Source organism: Heliangelus exortis, chromosome 4 (assembly GCF_036169615.1).
Source record: "Heliangelus exortis chromosome 4, bHelExo1.hap1, whole genome shotgun sequence".
NCBI classification, from domain to species: Eukaryota; Metazoa; Chordata; class Aves; order Apodiformes; family Trochilidae; genus Heliangelus; species Heliangelus exortis.
In genome coordinates this window covers 3,179,813-3,202,916 of record NC_092425.1, presented here as the reverse complement: position 1 = coordinate 3,202,916, position 23,104 = coordinate 3,179,813, and the positions used below count along the sequence as shown (strand labels likewise).

Genomic DNA, 23,104 nt, shown 5'->3' with positions numbered 1-23,104 from the left:
CAGGGGGGTTTGGACTTGAAGATTTTCAGAAGTCACTTCCAACCCCTGATATCCTGTGATTCTGTGAAGTGAGCAGGCATGGGAATTCTCTCAGATGGCAGAAGAGACCTCTCAGAGAACAGCAACTGTATATTGAAGTTTTGCAAGACTTGACTCTGTTTCTATTCCAGTCAGTTATCCCTGCCTTTGCTGGAAACCTGTCTGTTTTCTGGTTTGGGGTTTGGGTTTGTTTTTAAAAGGGAAAAAAAGCAAGTACTTTAGTGCAGTAATTGTTCTAAATCAAGAATTACTGCAGTGTGTTCTGTAAATTACATGCTCCAAAGATAACAGTTCTTTTTAAAACACGACTACTTTATTTAGATATTTTAATGACTATTTAAAAAGCCACTTACCCATTTTGCAAGATAAAAATGTTCCTGGTGGAAGGGCTAGCCTTATGTAGCATATTGTCCCACATACACTATTTAGTTGCCTGTCTTAAGGATGAAAGGTCTTTCAGCTCTAATAGTGAAGGAGAAAAAGAATTCAGGAGCTAAAAATAACATCCCTACTGCTAACATACAGTGAGCAAGCACCATATGTTGGGCTCATTCATAGATCAAAGACCTTTCACATATAGGAACTATGGGAAAGGGTAACTAACAGGCAAGGCTTAGGATGCTCCTATGTGAGTACCTGAACTATCCTGGAATGCCCTCTGTGACTCCTGCCCCACACTGCTTATCAGCATTTATTCTGTGAGAGTGAAAAAGCAAATTCAGCTGCACCTTCACTGATGATGCCAGCTGGTAAAAAAGTGGCCAAGTGATGATGCTGTTACCCTGAAACTAAGATTATGTTTAAATCCTTGGGATACTGAATAAATTATTCCAGGGCAGACTCAAAAATGCTACCTAAATTCCTGAGGTGCAACTTAGGCAGAAGTCAGCATGTAACCATGTCCTGGGTGCCTGAGGAGGTGATTACCCTGCATTTCCCACAGAAAACATCTTTAAGGATTTAAATGCTCCCAGCTAACTCTCTGCATCCATACTTCATTCCATGCAAAACCAGGTCTGTGCAGATCACCATACAGGTACAGATCACTCATGACAGAAGATAGCCTTGTAGCTAGGAAACACATATCCTTCCCCCCCTCTTCATGTAAAAGAAAAAAACCAGCAAAGGGCAAAAACACAGAACAGGGCAGTTGAGTCAGGATTATTTACAGCTAATAAGGCCAACATCACAGGATGGTTTGGCTCCTCAGGCTTCTGGATCACCTGGACCAGAGCCATTTCCCCTCTGTTACATAAAAGAACAAAGCTCCAGGCTAACTTTGGCTTTTTGCACAGTAAGTGATGACAGATTCACTGGTTGTGCTTATAGGGACTCACCAGCTCTAGAGAATTCTCTTCTGTTGTAGTTTCCACTCTGAATTAGCTAAGAGAAAAGGCTGTCAGATTTTTGTACAAGTGATAGCTCCATGGTTACATCAAGTTGCAGGAAATGTGGGGCTTTTGCTCCAGGCTGGAGGACACCACAATCCAGAGCTTCGGGCATGTCCACTCCTTTGAAACCACTGCAGCACATGAGGCTTCAAAGCAACCATTCCCTGTTTCCTGATGGCCTCCTGATCTACATGGCAGCTAATTAGGGTAAAGCAAGAGAGGCAGAAAATGAAGGACAACTGCAGAGGTTAAGAAATGCCCACTGACCTCTCCAGTAACACAACTGCAGTTTGGTCTCATGCATTCACAGGGAACATGCCAGGAAGCCTCTCCTTCAGCATCAGGACCTAATACAAAGTAGAACATCATGGGGGAAAGGAGCCTGTCAGAATACCAGACAAATACCAGAAGCCTGTCAGCTGTGAGCACATAGCTTCATTCCAAAAGAGCAGCTCAGCCAAGAACTCATCTGCCCTGTTCACTGTGCTGAGAAAAGGTAATAATGACAACAAAATAAAATCTTCAGCAGAGGAAGTAAAAGAACATATTCCACAACTTAACTGTGGTCAAGACACTTGCAGGAACAGCTCTCAGAATTGGGAATAATATCCTGCAGCTAAGAAAACTGGTTAAACATCCTGCAGGATATTGACTAGGTTGAAGCAGGACCACCTCTGTGTCATCAGGCAGAAGGAAGAAGCCACAGAAACAAGGACTCAGATTTTGACAAAGCAAAATGCTGAAAAAGTGAAGTGCTGGCTAACAAAAGAGGAGACAGTACATACCACAACATGGCAGTGGCTATGCCCCTTGCCTGAGATGGAGTTTCAAAGCCCAGTTGGACAAGATACTTAAAATCTAGTTGCTGCTTTTGCTGAAACACTTAAGACCAGGCAGCACTTTCTCACCTGTCCCTTTACCAGATTTATCTCATTTTTTCTGACATGACAGCCAATACTTGGTTAAATTAAGTAATCTATAGATATTACAACTCCTAAACAAGACATGAAAGCCTGCAAAGTTCTTCAGAGCATACACTGGTTGGGTTGGCTAATTCACAAACTGAGATCTGTTCCGTTCAAAGTTATCTGCAGTCCTTTAACATGCTGGAGTTGCAGCTGACATATCAAATATCAGATTTTGTTAATTCTCTCTCTATTCCTCAGCAGGTCCAGCACGTTCTCCAAGAGAACTTCCTTCCATGCAGAAGGCAGAGAAAGTGGCTCTCCTTCCCTGACAAAATTCACATGCAATATTAGTGAAAAAAAAAGCAAGCTTTGTGGGCAAGTAAGCCTTCACCAGTTCTTATATCAGGACAATCTGCCATATGGGCATTGCTTTTTTTTTTAGACTTATTTAATTCAATTATTTGGACTGGTTTTTAGATTTGAATTCCCAATTTCAAAATAAACCAGCTGTAAGTTGAGCTAGGCTTGTAGGTTTGCATGACTCTCATAACATGAACTGATACCAGCCACAGCTAAGTCCAGTTTTACCTGTCACTCAAACACTAATTCCCTAAAAACACAATAAAAGTGATTGTCCAAAATCACATTTTTCCCTGGAAACTTTCCTCCTTATAATGTTAGCTGCCACTGTAGAAGAGGCTCTGCCCATTGTCAAAAAGCAGTGAGCCTGTGGGTGAAAATGGTGTCTATTGTAAGACCATTTGACATATTCATCATTTGCCATTATTCCTCCCTTCCATCTACTTGATGGAGTAGGACATCTACACTACTTGAAATACCATGTGTCAATAGGCTAAGCAACAATTTCAGCTTGTAAGCCTGTGCAAATGATCTGTGGAGTATAACCCTGCCCTTGAGGTAAACTCCATGCTCAACTTTTATTCTAAGACAACTAAATGTCCTTACAAATTTAGATCCAAATAACAATACTGGCTCCAGTTCATAGATTTGCCAGCTTAGCATCAGCTTGGGCAACAATAGCTTTCAGTCTTAGCCAAAAATAAAATGCCAAGTTTCTAAGGAAAAAAACTTCTTCCCCAATTCCAACTAATGCTTTTGTTTAAAGAAATTAAAAGGATGGTATCAAGAAGAAAAACTAATGTGAAATTAACAGGATCTTCCCACCCACCTCCCATATTCTCTCCCCTTTGCAGAAGAAAAATACCACTTTAAAAACCTCTCTGGTACTGAATAAATTCAGTTCTCCAAGCATCTTCCCTCTTCTACTCTAGAGTAAGCTATTTAAATTCTTATCATAAATCTCTCTTCACACTGCCATTTTCCTAAAAGCATTCTAAGTGGGCTTTAAAATCCACAGCCTCATTGAAACCAGCTCTCTCTCACTTAAGTGTTTTCCCTGTAGCCCATTTCACCCAAGCAAGGACTCACAAAAATTCTCTGAGGCACTTAAAACATTATTTGGGTGCCTAACCTTCACTGATCATTCCCTAACATTACTGTCATGATAGCACCCAGAGATCAGTCCTTAAGTAGTTGTGATGACCCCTTGGCTCAAAAGAAAGTGAAGAGGGAAGGGTGAAAAAAATCAGGAGGCAGCATTATTATTTTTTTTTTGACTGTTTGAAGCATGGTCTGATTGCTACTGACTGAAATTATTAACAAGAGCACTTTTGTTCCAGCAACTGATCGTGTTCAGTAAAGTAGATACACAGCAAACAAAGATGGAAAAGGATTAAAACTGCCTTTCTTTCACAACCTGAGCAGCATTTTAGTGCTGAAAAGAAATCATTGGAAGTAGGATGCCTCACTTGCTTAGACATACTGGAAAGCATCACCAGGCTTCCAACTGAAACAAAAGGGGTTGTTTTGTTTTTTGTTTTGTTTTGTTTTGTTTTGTTTTTAGAAATCCCACCCTAAATTGCAAAGAAAAAAGAACTGCAACATCAGCTATAAGGAACCTATTAGCCCTCTTGTGTCTTCCAAGAAATAAGGATCCCAAACATTTTACCTTTTACAGCTTCTCTAGAGAAAACCAGCACCTAAAAAGTCACAAAATCTAAAGACAGTGTATTTTACTACTGCTTATGCTTGCAGCTTTGCAGGATTCAAAGCAGCAGTCTCAAAGTTTGAAGGTTCAGAATTAAAGCAAGGGCTTCCAGTGGCTGCAGTGCTTCAGTTTGGCCAGGAGCATCCCTGCATGCCAAGGAGAAATCAGGGCACAGAGTGGTCCCCACCAACCTCTGTGCTGGCCTTGCCACCAGCAGAGCAGACAAAACTCTGAGCAGAATCAAAACCCACTTGTTGTGAACGTGTGGTTTTACCAGTTTCTATTGCACAAACATTTAATAGAGCCATTTGACTAGGCAAGGATAATTAAGCAAAAAATGGGGGGGGGATTTTATTTGGTGCTAATTCACCACATGCAAATTCCAGCTGTTTACTGAAGACCTACCACTGAGCATACACTTCTTCCCACAGCTCACTGGAAAGCCTCTCACTGGTGAAAGTGGTTAATCCACAAGATTTTTGTTGCTGAAGCCAAGACTCCAAATGGGGGGTTTAGGTTACTAATGACAAAAAATTTGCATTCTTTAACTAGCGAATACTGTAAGGGTTTGTCCGTTTACAGAAAACCACCCTAAAAGTGGTTGCTGGCAGAAAAATGGGACCAGAATAGAAGAAGCTGTTACCAGGCAGGACAGACATGCACCAATGAAAGCAACAGCAAACAACAGGCTAGGAAAAAATCCTGTTATCTGGCAGCATGGAACAGCCAAAGTAAGCGACAAGTTCCTCAGTGCCCGCCAAGCCAAAGCCTTGTGCTAAAATATCCTCCTGGCCAGCTTCTGACCCAGGGCTGGAAACAAACCATGGCCTTCTGCCTCCTTGTGATGCCACATGACAAAAGAAAAAGGCTCCTTTAATACCTAGGTTTGGTGTTTTGTCCCATTCCTACCTCAGAAGCAAGCGAAACACCCAGGTAGCATTAGAGCTTTATGGTTTCTCTGCAAAGGATGCATTGCTGAGGGGTATTTGCAATTTATAGGAAGCCAAAGAGAAAATATCTAAGGGAATAAAAGAGTGAATTGAACAAGTGCAAAGCTGCTCCGTGGGCATACAAACCTAAATCTGATTAATATATTATCAGTAACAACCCCAGACCTCATTTCTTACTGTTCTGAGATCACATATATTTAAGACTCTGGATAGCACTGCATTTATAAATGGGAAAGTATACTGGATAGCAAATGATACATAAAAAGGGATTTCAGTTTTAACTTGAACTTTTGAGAAGATCATAAAATTCAAGACAGATCATTCTACAAATCATCTTTACAGTTACCCAACTGTGGCTCTACTTAACCCTTCTCTCACAGAATTCAGCAGCAGCACTTCCCTCTGGCTGTGAACAACAGGAAAAGCTCCTGAAGGAATATATAAGATGAAAAGATCTAGCTCTCAAAGGAATCATAGCATCTGCTTTTGTTCCTGGTCTTAGCTCTTCCAAAAAACACAGGGAAATAGGCATAATTCTGGCCAGTTTTATAATTGCTCATGTGGTTGAAAATTGCAGTGAATAAAAAAAACTGAGACGTGGTTCACTGCTGTGGTACCAGTTAGAAGAACATAGCACCATGGCTATACAAGAAAACTGCTGCTTATCTTGAGAAAATTAACTTCAAAACTGTCAGCAGTAAATTTTTAGGGAAAGTTTGTCATGACAAACTGCAAAAACTCTTCTAGTTTGCCCACATCTTTAAAGCCAGTTGGTAATGTAAAGTGGCTTTCTCTTGATGCAAGAATAAGAAGCACACATTATACTTTGGCAATCATGTGTTGACAGGTTAATAAAAATTATTAATATAAACACTTTCAATAACCAGCAGCTATAAATCTATCCAAACATCACAGGCTTGAAGAGCACTACTCTAAGACACAGAAAACATTTCTTATCTCATGATGCTACAAAGTGGGTGCTTACATAAAGAATTCACCAAGAGAACAGGAGGCATCTGCACTTTTTCAAAGTTCTTCAACTTCACTGCAAACAAAAGAATTTTTCATATAATACAAAGTCATTATCACTTACCCAAAGCAGGAAGAGAAGCAGCACATGCTTTCTCAAGACTTCTTTTTCCCTCACAGGGAAGAAGGCATCACCTTTTTTGCTAGTATGCTGCACACTGTACTCAAGCATCTCAGACCCCAGTACTATTACAATACGATACAGAACTTGCTCTGCAATCAAAGCACAAAGTAGCACAACAGAAGTTGTTTGCTGGTACCTGCATCCTCTAGCACCCACCTTTCTGACCACAGAAACACAAGACATTGAGTTAGCTTACACTTAACTCACTTGCAGATTTTACTGCCCAAAGCCTGGCACAAAGTTAGGAACACACAAGACCTTTTCACACCAAGACAACAACCTTTTGGTGGGCAAACTGCAAATACCTTTTTTCAGAAGCCCTTCCCTTTCTAACAAGAAGTACAGATTTAACCAATCACATCTCCCTACATTTAACTTTATACAGAAAGCTTCTGAATTTTTTTTTCTGCTCCAGACTGACAAGGTTTCACTAATTTACAGGGAGTATGCCTACAGAAGAGATTGATCAACAAACCTCAAAAGTTTCACTGATATCTTAAAAGTGTAGTAAGCACCTTATTCACCAAACAAACACCAGAAGACTCACCACTAAATGTGGCATTAACAAAACAAAACAAAACAAAACCAAGTCTCTGAATCCCATTTTGAAGCCACTGCCATCATTTCAGAGGCATCATTCACTGATGGAGCACTGGGCTGGTAGTACTGGATCTCATGAGCTAGATGCTGGAAGTCTGTCATTTATAACTGGTTTTTGAAGGACACATGCATTGTCACTTCAAAACCTTCAGGTCAGATGGTTTAGAGAAAAAAATAACTTGTCTAAGAAAGAAAGATACTTTTTCAAGTCCTTTTCTACAGTTGCTCAGTTAAGCCTTCTTCCTACTGTGTAAAATAAAGCACAGGTTCACAAAACTCCCATCTGGACAGAGCTGGGCTATTCACTTCAAAGCAGCTACTTATTTCCAGGGGCTAAACTTCATCAGACAACTAACATACCTTAAATTCTTTAATAATGCTGTTTTTCCAAATAAATTGCTACCAAGGTGATATTCTACAAGTTCTCACAGTGAAGGAAGAAGGAAGCAACAAACTTCATTTTCCATTCCAGATTCATATCCATTCTACAAGTTGATATCCCTACCTTCTGTGAAAATTAATCTCCTACAGTAATAGAATGGAAAGGTTCAATGACTTTTGCAAACCCAGATGCAGATTTAGAAATTCAGGACATTTAAATTCAACAAACATTATTATGCTCAGTGCTATGGATGGAGAGCATTTAATTTGTTAGAGCAAAGACCAATTTAACTTCTACACACTTAATTCCTCTTCAGATCAAACTACATGGCTGCCTCTTGCACTTTACACTCCCATAAGCCACTCGTGTAGAGCATCCTCCTCCAGTCCAAGCAAAATTCTGCTTCCAACTCCCTCTGTAAAGTTTTCTGGGCTCCTGTCTTCTCCCCAGTCACACCAGCAGCCAGGATGACCATAGATGGAGCATGTTTGGCAGCTGAAATGACCCAGATGCTGAATCTGGAGCCATCTTCCCAGCTGCAGGAGCTGGGCTCACATCTGACTCCTCAGCTCTTGGCTGTCAAGCTGCCCTCAAGCTGTGGCAACTCTACATCTCAAAGCTGTGACCAAAGTGGGACAAATGCTCTAAATCTGTAAGGCCTGCTGACAAAAAGGATAACAAAAACTAAAGGTTTTTAAAGTAGGCACTAAGTGACAACAAATCCCTTTCGCCCTTTCTCTTCTACCCCTTTTTTCCCCCACTATCTCTTTTCCCCAATTAATAAAAATCCAGGAGGAGCTGACTGGTGAGGGCAAGCTGAATCTATCATCCTAGCCCAAAGTTCTGGCTAGCAGGAGGTTCCTCTTCACTTGTCAACACTACATGCAGTGGATAGTGGCCCATGTACCTCTGCATCAAGTTAACAGAGATAGCAAGGGCTGGAAAATGACTTTTACTGGGGGAAAGGTGGAGACAGATAATTCCTTTGTACTCATTCTTTAAGCCACCTAGACATCTTTAAGCTGTCAAAGCCACTGAAATACTTGTACAAACCAAGAACAGCTACTTAGGATCTTATTTCTGATCAATTTCATCATGCTCTTGAACCCAAGGGACTTCTACATTCTCCACATCTCCTCACTGAGGAGTGAAAGAAAAGGCTTACCTTGATTCAATGGCCTCATCATTCAATTTTGATAAATTATGATAAAATTCAATTCAACCATGTGTTCTGATCTGGATTTAAGGAAAAGTATTCAAAGTTATGGCCCTTTACCTCATCTCCTCTCACCCTGGCACAACACTGAAGTACCTCTGCATGTACCCTTTTTGCTGCTGAGAAAAAGAAGTCTCTTCTGAAGTAACAACCCAAACTTACAAATACCTCTTTCAGGCACTGAGAGTTCCTGAAAGGAAACCACTGTTTTAGAGGAAGTTTGTTTTTCTAAAATATCACATTTAATAGTGAAAAATACTTTGCACGTTTAAAATTAAATAGCCTATGCCTTGCTATAAACATAAGTATTTCCAATTTAATAATAAGCACCATTTTCTGAGTAAAGGAAGCAGCATCAAGCCAGTTCTGCCTAACTATTTTTATAACAAAAACAAGCAGCATTTTTTAAGACACAAGAGTAGCACACGTTTCCATTTTTTAATTACTAATGAAAACCATAGTTCTGAAGCCTTGCAGTCACTACACTGAATTACAGGAACTAAGAAACTTAAAGTGAAACAGACTTCAGATGCAAGAAATGAGCAAGAAATTTTAGGAAGGGAATTCAATTTAACCATATATTAGTAAAGGAAAGAGACTGCCTTGACAAACAACTTGCAATCAGATGATCTGTACTTAGGAGCCAGGAGCAAATAAACCAATAATTTTTATTCTCCACTCAAAGATTTCTTGTGTAACCATGTGAAAGGACAGCAACATCTGCAAGGTTCAGTTTCTTTACATACAATCTGAATTTGATAGTGGGGGAGGGAGGAAGAGGCAGCTTAAGAGCAAAAGAACTATTTGTAATTTCTTCAGTTAAAACATATATATAAGCACTTGGTTTGCAGATCCAAAATACACAAAATAAAAGAAGGCTATAAAACTCCAACCCTCATGCCCACCTGGCTTGACAGTGTTCAGAGAAAAGCAGGATTTGCAGCACTCCTGAGATGATTCTGGTGCCCACTTTTTTACAACACAGCTTCCAATGTCAGTTCTCCAAAGTACTCAACTACAGCAGTAGCACAGTGTAAAAATGACACTTTAAATGAATAGTCAGTAAATAAAGCCAATTTACAAGATTCTAGAGAGCAGACTGAAGTTTTCACTAGCTACCTAGCTTTGTTAATTAAAAAACAAATCTATTAATTTGGCCCTTCACAATAGAAACTACTTCATTATGTTCCTACAGTACCCAGCAGAAGAAGGCCCTCAACCAGTAATTGAAAATGTCAGAAAATCCTGACACAAATAATGAATTCTGTTTTTAAATGCTGTGTTGGGAACCTTCTGTCCAGCTCACAGCCTGCCACTGCAGGATTTTTCATTTTTTTAAAAACAATGTGTAACCCAGAAAAGTATTGTTCAAGGCACTCTTAATTTACACCTACAGATTAACACTAAACTCTAACAAAACCACTCTGCTGCCTTTTGTCACTGCATTTCCCAGAGTGAAAAGAGACTGCCACCCAGTGGACTACAACAAAGCACCTCGACTGCAAGCCATGACATTCAATTCAGAATTGCTGAAAAGTTTATTTTTAAGAAAGTGTGGTTATTTTCAGGATTTTTTTTCCCTGTTAAATGTAATAATGCTTCAAATATATAAATTCACTTCTCATTCTGTCCTGCACCTGACAAATCAACATTTGCATGAAGGCACTGTATATATAAAGCTTTTGAGAATTACAAGAAAATAATAATCTACCAAATCAAGCTCTCACCAGAGGAATAAACTAGTGCAATCACTCATTCAGAAGGAGTTTATGTTCTAAAATGCAGCTTCTGCCATCCTTGGGCAGGTTTAAACAGAATTCACCAGTAATATGGCAATGCTGAATAGCATACATAGTTTAGCACCTCTTGAGGTTTGGAGTTCAATTGTATTTGTAAAATCCTTCTCCAGTCTTTTTACCCAGCTTCTTTTCTTTTACCAGTTTATTCAGCAGTGGGCTGGGTGCAAAGAGAGGATTGTTGGGCTCTAATGAATGCCATCCTGGGGGAAGAAAAGAAGTGGATGAATTAGTAACAGTTCCATTTACACCTCCATCTCCTCAGAAAAATATTAAGAGGTGAGAAAACTGAAGGAAAATTGGAATTTTAGATTCCACACTGCTTCAACAGAGCACAAACGTGAGCTGATGACCATGTCTTTATAGTCTTTAGGCACTGTCTACCTGAACACCTCATAATCTCCACGACTGATGATTTACAATAGTTCAAAAACTAATGAGAACTTTAAAAATATAGTTTAAGTATAAGGAAATAAAACAAAGGCTATGCCAAAAAAAAAAAAAAAATTCAAGTGGAATTAAACTTGGCATTACTTTTCTACCTGTGAAGATCTGGGCAATTAGAACAATACAAAAAAACCCTACAGCACTGGCTAAAAGCAAGATGCTGCCCTGACAATGCCATTTTGAAAATTACATTCTGCCTCAGAGAATATTTCAGCTGCACTTTGAAAAATAATACACCCATCAACAAGCCATCAACAGCTACGTGGGGTTTTTTTTGTTACTGTACTGATATTCATCCACTTTTCAAATTAAGTGAAAGGGAGAGGGTATCCTTGCATCTTTAAGGTATACACTGGGTTTCCTATTAATTGACAGTGAAGATATGGCTGGCAGAAAAAGGACAGGGAGTCTCCACATTCACTGCTTTTCATCAGAATTTCTTACATTCAGCACAGGTCCCTCTTCTCACTGATGCTTTTTAATTATATAAAGTTCCAATTTTTTTTTTCCTGGAACTTGATGAAGTCAGCAAAACCACCACTGTTCTGTCCCCAGGTACACAGGGCACAGGCACACAGTACAAATGCTGTACAGCATTTCAAGCTTCACTCTCATTCCTTTTTTCTCCTCAACTGTTAAAAGGCTGTGTCATAAACATCCAGTTTAAAGTAATTAAAAGTCAGATTTTTGTTAGGAAATTCATCTACAATTTAGCCAAAATGGAGAAAAAATGGAAGAAAATAAGCATGCAGTACCATCTATAATGTATTTACTGGTATCCAACCCAACATAATCCAGCAGTTCAAATGGACCCATGGGATAACCAGCCCCAAGCTTCATAGCAACATCAATATCTTCCTTTGATGCATCTCCTAGAGAAAAGATTGACAGTTTGATGAACAGAGCAGATTCCCCATCTACTTGGTACCTCTTATAAATAATTAACAGGATGTTATTTCACCCTGGTGCAGCTCTTCACAGAAATCTTTGCACATTTCAGAACCACAAAAACTGGAGTCAGCATACACATGCCAGAGTATAAAGCTGAATCTCTCTCTCACTAACACACAAAAATTAATAATAATAAAAAAATAAATAAAGCCCTGCAGGCCTGCTTTCCATTTCCCTACCTTCCTCTTGCATTTCCCTATAGATCACTATGCTACTGATGGAGCCACAGCCACCATGCTCAATCTGCCAGACAGAGTGGAGGAAGAAATTTTCACTACAAAGAACCAAGAATTGATTTTAGAGGCAGCTGAAGAGTGCAAGTAAGGAAAGATCTCGATTTCAGTTTCATGAAAACAGCAGCAGCTTTTGAAGGATGCACAGGACAGTTGTTCTTACTCTACAACAGCCAGGAGGCCAGTGATACCCAGCTGATGGACAAAGCAGTCATGAGGAAAGAAGCAGTAGCAGCTGGGTAACATGCTTGGTAACAACTTTCACTGGAAGGTATCCATCAGAATCAGAGGTGGCAGAAAGGAGTGACCTGAGACAGGCAGCAGGCAAGGGAGAGGATGCTCCCCCCTACTCTGCTCTTGTGAAACCCCACCTGGAGTCCTGTGTCCAGCTCTGGAGTCCCCAACATAAGGAGGACACAGAGCTCCTTGAGCATCTCCACAGGAGAGCTGCTAAGAACAGGGCAGTAGAGACCACCAGACATTAATATTTACACTATGCCCCCTGCTTAATTCACTGGTAATATATTAAAGGTATTTTGCCTGTGCAAAACCCCACATTTAAAGACAAACAGAAGGGCTGACCCAATAAAATGATACTTCAGTGCTTGGGTTTACCAGGTTTCATACTAATTTCAGACCCAGTTTCATACTAATATGGATGATATAGGTTTCAGACCCAGTTTCATACTAATATGGATGATATAGGTTTCAGACCCAGTTTCATACTAATATGGATGATATAGGTTTCAGACCCAGTTTCATACTAATATGGATGATATAGGTTTCAGACCCAGTTTCATACTAATATGAATGACAATCTGGCTCAAGTTGTCTACTCTGAGAGTGCAAAGAAAATGATAAAAATTTAACTTGATTCAATTATCATTATGACCTAGAAGACAGCCATCAAGCTTTTCAAAACAATAACCAACTTTTAAAATAGATTTCCTTAGAATTAAAAATTCATAAATGAACTTCAGCAAGTTTGGAAATACACTGTTGGGCAAAATACAAACAGAATAAAGATGGAATCAAAATATTGTTTTGTTTAGGCAGTAAGTTGATTTTAACACACAATGTCAAGGACTGTTTTCTTCTACATTAAATTAAAAGTGCTACTGTCTTCTGAAGCACACACAATGATGCATGTCACTTAATAAAGGCACCCCTTTTAAACACACTGGAACAACCCTACACTTTATTTAAAATTGTGACTTATTTCTAAGAGAATAATGCCCCCTTGCATCCATGCCTTTGCCTTTCAAGTCACTAAATTTGCTCTTTTCTCCCTTTGAGATGTAATTAAGTACATCTGTTGATGGATAAACAAGTGTGTTGGTTTATATTTTTTTTCTGGAGATCAAACCATCCCTTCCATGTGCTATAAAAGACATTTTTAATATTTAAAGCACATTTGGTGGAATTCTTATAATGGAGTGCTTTCATCTGCAAGAAAGCAGTGATTTCAAGAACAAAATGCTTCAAATTACATTCTTAGTAGCACGGAGCAAAGCTTGAAATAAAAGCAATTATACTCCATAATTTTCTCTTTATCCACTGCATTACTGGGTTGTTTCTTTTTCAAAACAACTACCAATGCTTTGAAAAATTCATCAGTTCTTTGGGGATTCATGATTATTTCTATCTACCCTCAGCATTCATATAAAAGAGACCATCAGTGAGATGGCAGTTTGTAAAGAACCTCATGTTAAAAAAAAAGACACAGAAGAGAACAGGAGGGCTCATGGTGCAATAGTTAAACCAAATCATTGTATGCAAGTACCAAAGTGTGACTACTTACCTCATCTGAAAATTGGCATTTTATTTCACAAGCCCAGTGTAAGTGAACATAGGAAAACTGCTAATGGTCCCATTCTGGGATTTTCAGTTGCTCTCATTAATGTCTCTTGAGGTGATTAGCTGGAGTGGATATTTTTACAGTGCCACTAAACTATCCCCAAACCCAGAAATATTTTCCACCACCAGAAATTTCCCACACAAGTGCCTGCACTGCATACACTGACATTTCCAAGCGAGCACAAGGGCTTTCAAAATCCCTATACTGGCTCATAGTTTATGTTCATTATTCATTTCCAGCCTTTAAGGCCCAAAAGTTGAGGGAACCCCAAAGCTTTTCTGAATGGGAAGTAACATTTTGCAGTGTTATCTGTCAGCATTCCCCAAAGCCAATATCTCAGCAAGTACCTCTCTCAAAGAGTCGAACAGCTTCCAGCATATAAGGCACCAAGAGACGATTTACAATAAATCCTGGAGTATCCTACAAAAATTACAAAAAGGGATTCTTAATCAACATTTTTTATCAATACTCCACTCAAAAGCTGCATGACAAATTGCAAGCAAGTGGATGAAGTCCCCCGTTGAACCATCAGCTTCTGGTACTCTCTTAAACTTCATTTTTCATCTGATTTATCTGCTGGGTACTAGAACACAAAAGCTGAATTTCACAAAGAAGGGATGGCAAACAAATATTCATCATGACTGAGAACAATGAACTGGGTTAGGCTTTAAACAGTTTAATGGGGCCAGTTGGCAAATGCCTTCTCTTTAGCAAAATTCTGCTGAGAGAGTTTCCTGAAAGATAGGAAAAGAAGTTTTTCCCTAAAGGTTCAGGCATGGAGATTACGTTACCCTCCACCCAAGATAATTTATAGAATTAATTCACCCAACCTTCTGCATGTTACATACTGCAAAACTGTGACAAAAACAGGAGAAATGTCAACCAAGGCCACAGAGCAACTCAGCAGTACAGCCAGAATTAGAGTCCAGCATCCAGACACTGAATTACTGGTAACTACTGGATTACTGGCTCTACTTTTTATGGCCAAAAGTCTCCTGGGGGCTGTGAAACTCAAGGCAACAGCTTGCATGAGGCTATCCAGACCACAACTTAATGGATTCCAAAAAAGTGTGCTTTGAGTGTTCCTCTAGAGAAAAAAAATCAAAGCTGCAAAGCAATGAAGATTAATATGGGTCTAGTTACTGCAATCTTGAGAAAAATGAGCACACACCATGGAGGATTCAGCCAACTGCCTCACAGTACAAGAGGTATCAGTTTTGTCTCTAGCATGGCTAAAGATAAGCTCCTGTCCAGGCTTCTGCATGACTGGAAATAAAAACCCAAAAACTGCAAATCCTGGTATTTGTGAGCCTTGCTGATCTAAAGAAGAAGCCTAGAGTCACTCTGCTTTGAGGAATTTTTGGTAAATCTGTGTGTTTTCTTTGTCAACAGGCTTTTAATAGGGAGGAAAAACTGGGCAAAAAGCAGACTGGAAATTCATGAAGTGCTCTTACATCTACTGAAACCTACCACCCTAAAACTAACAGTTTTCAAGAACAGAACTTCTGAACATTATGCAATCAAAACATACTCACCTTACAACAGACAGGACTCTTTCCTACTGCTTTACTGAATTCCAGAAGTGATTCAAAAGTCTTTTGGCTGGTCATTGGAGTCTTGATGACCTGGGAAGAGGGAAGATGGGGAGAGCAAAAGCACATTTACAAGCAGAATCTCTCGTTTGCAATGAGTACAGCAATGATTAAACTGTGACACAGAACATTATTCCAGAAATTCACAAAAACATTTGTAGTGCAAAAAACAGTTTCAGTGGTTATATATGGATCAGACACAGAAATCAGATGATCAGATACACTGTTAAGTGTACTTAATTCTCACCCTGCTCTGCACTGCAGTGTTATTATGAATTGTATGATGTAGCCAAAGGGAGCATGTTTAAAAAAGACATCTGAAGAGTTGTGTAAAAACTTTTTTTCACATTTCCTTAAAGGCTGAGGAATACTGCAATATTTCCAAACAAATCATCTGGAACACTGAAACAAACATGACTGACTTTGTTTCGAAAGACAGAAAGGAGCAAGATTTCATCTCATCCATTTCTACACTGGTAATAATCAGGTTCCTTTGTCAATCATCAAGTGATTTGGTTTAAGTTGTCAGTAGTTCCTTATTTTGCAACTTGCCCAAGCACCTGAAATGAACACAGCAAGTGCTGGCAGCTCAGTGGAGAACTTCAGAGCCTCAGACTTTGCCTCTTCAACCTGTCCCTCAACAGAGACTGCACCCACCACCCTCTTACCACTACAGGCAGCTTATTCTGGATCAGAAGAGCTGCAAGCCAAGATCTGCTTCTCTCATCTAACAGAACAATTGCACTGCTGTGCACAGTGTGTGTTATGGTGATGTTGTAAGACATGTACCTCCACAAGCTTCATCAAAGGCACAGGGTTGAAGAAATGGAGACCACCAAACCGGTCTTGCCTGGTTGTTGAATTAGCCAGCTGTGTGATCTGCAGGGATGAAGTGTTGCTTGCAAATATTGTATGCCTGGAAAAAAAAAAAAAAAGAAACATATGGATTGCATAAATGACAGCTATTTGCCTGACAGTAGGAGACTGGTGAAGAGAAACAGACATCATTGGCTAACCAGACACACAATTCTCAGAAATATCCCTGCACATTACCACAGTTGCTGAGGTCTAAATACAGCAATGGTGAGATAACTACTGGAGGGGCTGTGTGAGCTTTTGAATCCCAACTAACTATGGTGAATATTTATGCAACAGAAAAAAAGATACTATGTAGAAGAATTTTGTTAATTCCCCACATCTATTCCAGGTAATTCCTTCAGCAATCCTACAAATGTGATAGTATTTTTTTATAGTTAATCCGTTACAGATCTATGGAAACCCAATCATTTGCAAAGCCAAATATGGGTTTGTGGAGCCTTAAGAAAAAATTGGACTCTATTTGTATTTTTATAATCATAGAATCATAGAATCATAGAATTAGCTGGGTTGGAAGGGACCTCAGAGATCATCAAGTCCAACCCTTGACCCACCGGTGCGGTTGCCAGCCCATGGCACTGAGTGCCACATCCAGGCTCTTTTTAAATGTCTCTAGGGATGAAGAATCCACCACTTCACTGGGCAGCCCATTCCAATGTCTGATCACCCTCTCCGTAAAAAAATTCTTTCTGATATCCAGCCTAAATCTCCCCTGGCACAACTTAAGACTGTGTCCTCTTGTCTTGTTGAACAGTGATCAGTGATGACATCAGTGATCAATGTGATGAGCAAACCAGAGCAAAGAGCTGATGTAAAACAAACAGAGAAAACATAAAAACTGCCATTCATAGGACACTGCAATGAGTACACGAAATCACACAGATCTTAAGACATAATCTAATCATGACAAGGTAATCTGATAATTGCCAAAGGCAGCTGCTTACTTTTGTCTGTCTGACTAAGGGTAATGGCAAGTTACCCTGTGCTCATGGCATGGCTATTTGTGATCATCTGTTGTTTGCAAAAGTACCTGGTAATTATGATTACCAACCATATGAGGCAACCTGAAAATCTCCCCAGGCTGACATCAGCTGATGATAACAAATTTTCTCCCCTGACAATCTAGTGAAGCCTCAGCTTGCCTACTTTCTTAGTTACACAGCCTAGAATACCTCTTAGCCAATACCCCCAAACTTAGCTGCACAAGTTAAAACCTCAACCTGCAAGCAGTCAAGGTCTTGTGATCCTGAGTCATCCATTACAAGGATCAAGCTGCTGAGACTGCATGCTCAGCACTTAAAAGCATTTTTGGGTTTGGATACAATTCAACAATAACTTCCAACAGTTATAAAATACGGTTCAAAGAACTTTCCAGGGACTGGAAGAAACTGAGTGAGTGCATGCAAAGAAATTATTTACACTTTTACCTCAGACAGAACAACCAGCAGTGAGCTATTTCCACACTCTTGTAACATAAAGTAAACATAAGTCACTGTTGAGCTGACTTAGAGGCTGAGACTTAAAACTTGACCAGATCAAGCACACTGCAAACAAAAAATTGATCATCCCAATTCCTTACTTAAATATCATGTCACAGAATCTGCTGAGTTGGAAGGGACCTAAGAGGGTCATTGAGTCCAACTCCTGTCCCTGTGTAGGGCACCCTAAGAATCACATCATGTGCCTGAGAGCATCATCCAAATGCCTGGCTGGCTTGGTGCTGTGACCACGTACATACATGTACAAATATATATGAAATACATATATAAAAATATGGGAACACATACATTAACTATGTGTACCAGAATAAGTTTGTTCTACTGTTTTGAATTTGCATTTGGATTTAGATTTGAACCAGATGAGCAGCTGGATGAAATTTATGCCTAAACATCCCTGGAAGCACATCAAATGAAGTAATGCAACAAATAGATAAACAGGGTGAACACAGCTCAAAATGTTTGTAACATACACATCTGGTACAACAACTACTCTGCACCATTTGACAGTCTGGAGTCTAAGGGAGAAAAACACTTGTTTCTTAAAAAAAAAAAAAAAAAAAAAAAAAGCAATCAAGAAAATGAAGAACTAAGAGTGCAAGAATACAAGACAGAACGTGCAAAAGTAACAGGAAAAATACACATACTCTGGAGCAAACTTATCCAGCCTCTTGAAGAGTTCATTTTTAATTTCTGGGTTCTCCACAATGGCTTCTATCACCAGATCTGTGCTGTGGACCACTGACAGTGCATCTGTGCTAGTTGTGAGGTTCTTCAAGGTCTTCTCAATGAACTCAGCACCAGCCTGAAACATTCCCAAGAAGTCCAATTTATTCTCACATGAAAATCCCCTATGTGCTCTGAAATGGTTTTAAGACTGCAAAACTCTGGCAGCCTGCCACATTTCCAAGTCAGTGAGAAAGTTCTAAATATTTTTCAATGACAAAACTATCCTAGCCAATCAAATCAGTTTTGAAGCAAACAGAAGACCTCTGCATTCATTCCTTTAGGGAGATTATTTGCTGCAGTCCAAACCTTCAGCATTAAGAGTCTGAGTGAGCAACTGGTTGGCCAATTAGTAATTTCTAAGATAACCCAGACCTGCCCTCCAAAGAGGAAATTTTTCAGTCTCAAACCCTTGCACTGTGTTCATTCAGTGATTATCTGGTTTCACCCCTGTAAACTGTGCATGTTCTAGTTCATTAATACTTCAGAAAATTAAGTGGCCTACACTCACTGTAATGAGAGTGCAAATGCAAGGAAAAACCACTTTGCTTTCTGACTAGCAAGTCTGCCAATCATTGATACAGTTTTTGAGGACAGAAATCAAACAGAAATACAGGACTCTGGCAGCATGCTAGAATATAATGTCATATATAAAGTACAGGCATCATGTGGACAATTTTATTTTGGATTAAAAGATGTGCCATAATTATGTATGTATGCTCTGGTTATCCTGGCATTGGTATATTTTTGCTTCTGTACTCCCTTGTGCTAACAAGCCTTTTTTCTTTCCTTTTTCTGCTGCATCATTCATAATGGTAACCATCCACACCAATATATATTATATTTGGCAATATGAATCAAAAGAAGAATTGAAACTGCTGTGGAATTTAAAGAAGAAACATAGTAACAAATAACCCTTAGGATTTAGATATATCAACTGATCCACAGTGAGTATCTGTATTTAGTTCATTTTACTCCAGGTAGTTACACTGGAGTCTCATTTTCTTTGCAGTAATCCTGTGCACAAGTGTTGAGGGGAAAAAAACAAAAAAACTCCTTAGTCTTATTAAGTCCTTATAAAGACAATTTTGTTACTATTCACTTTTGGACAAAAGTGTCACCTTCCTAGGTTAAGTGCTCAGAATTAGACTGCTATTAAATTGGGATTAATAATATGGCATCATATCACATTTAGCATCTGCTTAAAAGGTTTTTATCTCAAGGCTCAAGTCTACAAAGGAAAAAAAAAAATAAAGTAACACATCTTGCAACCTTCCTGAATCAAAGAAAAATGAAAATTCCAAATTCTGCATCACCCTGGAAAAGGTTTTCTTTTTAAGAAAGAAAATTAACATGTACTATTATGCATAACTGTAAGCATTATCAGAACTTAAGTATAGTAGCTTTTATTCCCAAGTTTTCCAAGAGAAATAATGAAGATGTCAACCTCAGGCTTATCTGCAAATTTCTTCTTTGCCAGTCTCTTCAAACTCTCTTCAATTCCTTTTGCAGACTTTTTAAGGATGTCATCTGACTGGTCTACTAACACCACAGTGTGGCCACTGGCTGCTGCAACCTGAAAGTTAAAACAAAATGATTCAACATTAGTGTGAACAAACCAACCAACCCTACTGATGTGTGCTGGGGCAGGGAATGAATCAGGCAAAAGACAGCTAAAAGAACAATGAATCAAGATTTAGCCTCTTTACCAGAAAAATCATAAAAACCTGCGTACAGCTGGGGCAGAGGGTAAGGGATAAAGGAAAAAAAATCCATTTTTCCTCAAAGCTGCCTGCAGAATGCTACCTGTGGCTGGAGGCAGCTGAATCCTGCAGCTATGGCTAGAGAATAAAAAACTGCCTTGAAAGGAGCAAGTAATTGTTATCCTTGGAGCTTGTAAGGAAAAAGGGTTGTGGGGACCAAAACTGGAAGGCTGGCAGGTGACATATATGGGATGGCCAACCCTGTGTTCCCAGGATATGGAGAGCAACACAACTGTGCTGCTGGGCACACATCCCACACACAGAAATGTGGAGGGGGGGCAGGGAATGGGGGGGAAAAGGGAGGAAAAAGGGACTGGACTGGACAAGGGGGGATGGGTTGGGCCTAGGGGTGCTGAACGGGACTTCGGGGGGGTAGTGGGATTTCTGGCTTAGCTGAGCACTCGCCCCCTCAGAGCCAGCCCAGCCCTTGCTCCTCACGTCAAAATGCGGGGGCTGAAGAAAAAAAAATTAAAAAAAAAATAAAAAATACGTAGAATAATTTTTAAAAATCACAGTATGAAGCGATTTGAACACAGACCGTTAAAACGTCCCGAGAAGTTTCGTGTCGTTTTCGCTAAACACCGCTCCCGCCGAGCACCTCTGGGAGGCCCCAGGCCGGGCCAGCAACTGGCTCCGGTACCGGCACCGGCACGTGACGCTCCTCAACTGGACCGGAGAAGGCACCGCCCGCTTCACCTTCACCGACACCCTCTCCTTCCCACCCGGGACAAGGTTAGAGCGCTGCTTTCGGAACCGGGCTCACAGCCTCCAAGGCAGAACTCTCAGCGCAAACCAAGAGGCGAAGGGGCCGCGAGGAGGAGCATCGGCGCGAGGCGGGCGGTACCGGCGCTCCCCTCACAGCCCCAACGCGGGAAGGAGCCCCCGATCCCCTCAGATCACGACCCACGGCCCCGGCCAGCAAAGCTTTCCCGGGGGGAGGGTTGAGCTCCGCTACGATTCCCGCTACCCCCGACGGCCCCGGAGCCCGGAGAGCCCCGGACCCCATCGGGACGCGAAGGGGCCCAACCGCCGCCATGGCGCTGCCGCCGCCTCCCCTCACGACGGGACGGATCGGACCGGGCTGCGCGGCGCTCACCTGGGCGATACCGGCACCCATCAAGCCTCCTCCGATGACCGTCACATGCTTGACCACCAATTTCTTGGCGGTCGCCGTGGCGGCTGCGGCGGAGGAGGCGGCGCGGATGAAGTGTCGGGTGGCGAAGGCCATGGCGAAGGTGGGTGGAGGGGAGAGCGGAGGGAGAGGCCACGGGCGGCGGGGCTGAGCCGAACCGGGAGGGGCCAGCACCGCGCTCCGCCCCCGGGCCCGGCTGAGGGGAGAGGAGCCATGAAGCCCTCAGCTTCTGGAGAAAGAATGGGAATAATCAGCTACCTAACAATCCGGGAGAAGGGCGGGTTAGGCAGCGATGGCCTTAGAGGGTAACCCGTCACGATTAAGGTGATCGTCGCGACATCCTCCCTGGAGAGGATGGAGAAGAGGAGGCTGAGGGGAGACCTCATCACTCCCTGCAACTCCCTGAGAGGAGGTTGGAGCCAGGTTGGTTGTAGCAGCTGACAGTAAGACAAGACATGGGCTTAAGCTCTGCCAGGGGAGGTTTAGGTTGGATATTAGGAAGAAATTCTTTATGGAGAGGGTGATCAGACATTGGAATGGGCTGCCCAGGGAGGGGGTGGATTCTCTGTCCCTGGAGGTTTTTAAGAAGAGACTGAATGTGGCACTCAGTGGTCTGGGAACCACAGGGGGAGTGGATCAGGGGTTGGACTTGGTGATCCCAGAGGTCCTTTCCAACCCAAATGATTCTGGGATTCTGTGGGAAGACATAGCACCAGTGACTGTCCCTCCGGAGTAACCCAGCTCTGCCCAGCATTTTTCCCCCGTGGGCTGAGGCGGTTTTGGGCAACGCTTGCAGATCCTGCCTGAATTTGTATCTGCAGGATGGTAAATGTTATCCCCGCAGCAGAGATCAACTTTGTTACCCATGCTGGGAACTGCCAAGCCCTCTTGTAACCATGTTTGGCTACTGGGGGAAAAGCCTTTCTGATTCCTCAAGAGGAGTCAGGTGGCAAGGTCGAGGTCAGCACGGGAAAAATGCTCCTGCAGGCAATGGAAATGCCCTGCCAGCCCCAGGCTGGCCTTTGGCCTGATGCTGAGCCTGATCAAATGTCTGCCCTTGGCACTGCAGGTCACTGCATGTGTTAGAAGTCTTTCCCAGCTAAAATGGAAATTAATTTTCAGGATATCACAAGCCATGTAGCAAACAAACAAAAAAATCCTTCCTTTATTCATACTGAGCCATATCAGATGCACACCACCATCATTATTGGTCTAATTCCTTTATCACTAGAAGGACTGCAGCATGGCAACTACAGCATATTCTACTTGAGACAGCATCAGGGTAATCATTAAAAAAACCTGTTTTCTTCAAACAAAAGAAGCAGAGTACTCTTGTACCTCTGCACTTTGTACCAAAAGCACAATGCAAAAGAATTCCCCCTTTTGCCACTCAGTCTCACCTGATGGTAGGTCAGGAGGAGCCAGTGGCTGCTGGAAACAGCTTTATCCAAACTCAGCAACTGTTCCTCAGGTATGTAAATTCCTTTAAAAATGGGCACGTGGCAAGTTACTTGCAACCTAACTCCA

General features: G+C 41.1%; 1 protein-coding gene across 1 annotated transcript; it reads right to left on the bottom strand.

Annotated features, from left to right (window-relative positions):
- Positions 1–9,357: 9,357 nt before the first annotated feature.
- On the bottom strand, positions 9,358–21,712 carry HADH (hydroxyacyl-CoA dehydrogenase). Its single transcript, XM_071742656.1, has 8 exons — positions 21,542–21,712; positions 20,130–20,258; positions 18,604–18,761; positions 16,374–16,500; positions 15,528–15,617; positions 14,340–14,412; positions 11,706–11,822; positions 9,358–10,706 (listed from the first exon to the last, which is right to left on the bottom strand). Exons 1-8 carry the CDS (start codon positions 21,671–21,673, stop codon positions 10,588–10,590), a joined length of 945 nt encoding a protein of 314 aa, XP_071598757.1. The 5' UTR covers positions 21,674–21,712; the 3' UTR covers positions 9,358–10,587.
- Positions 21,713–23,104: the final 1,392 nt, after the last annotated feature.

What these genes read in the sequence shown, in the direction of transcription:
- HADH (XM_071742656.1), bottom strand. Translation starts at nt 21,673, where the DNA reads ATGGCCTTCGCCACCCGACACTTCATCCGCGCCGCCTCCTCCGCCGCA. An exon ending in CTGGATAAGTTTGCTCCAGA is followed by an intron (nt 16,501 to 18,603) that starts GTATGTGTATTT and finishes TTTTTTTTCCAG; the next exon opens with GCATACAATATTTGCAAGCA. An exon ending in CTTTGATGAAGCTTGTGGAG is followed by an intron (nt 15,618 to 16,373) that starts GTACATGTCTTA and finishes CCCTCTTCCCAG; the next exon opens with GTCATCAAGACTCCAATGAC.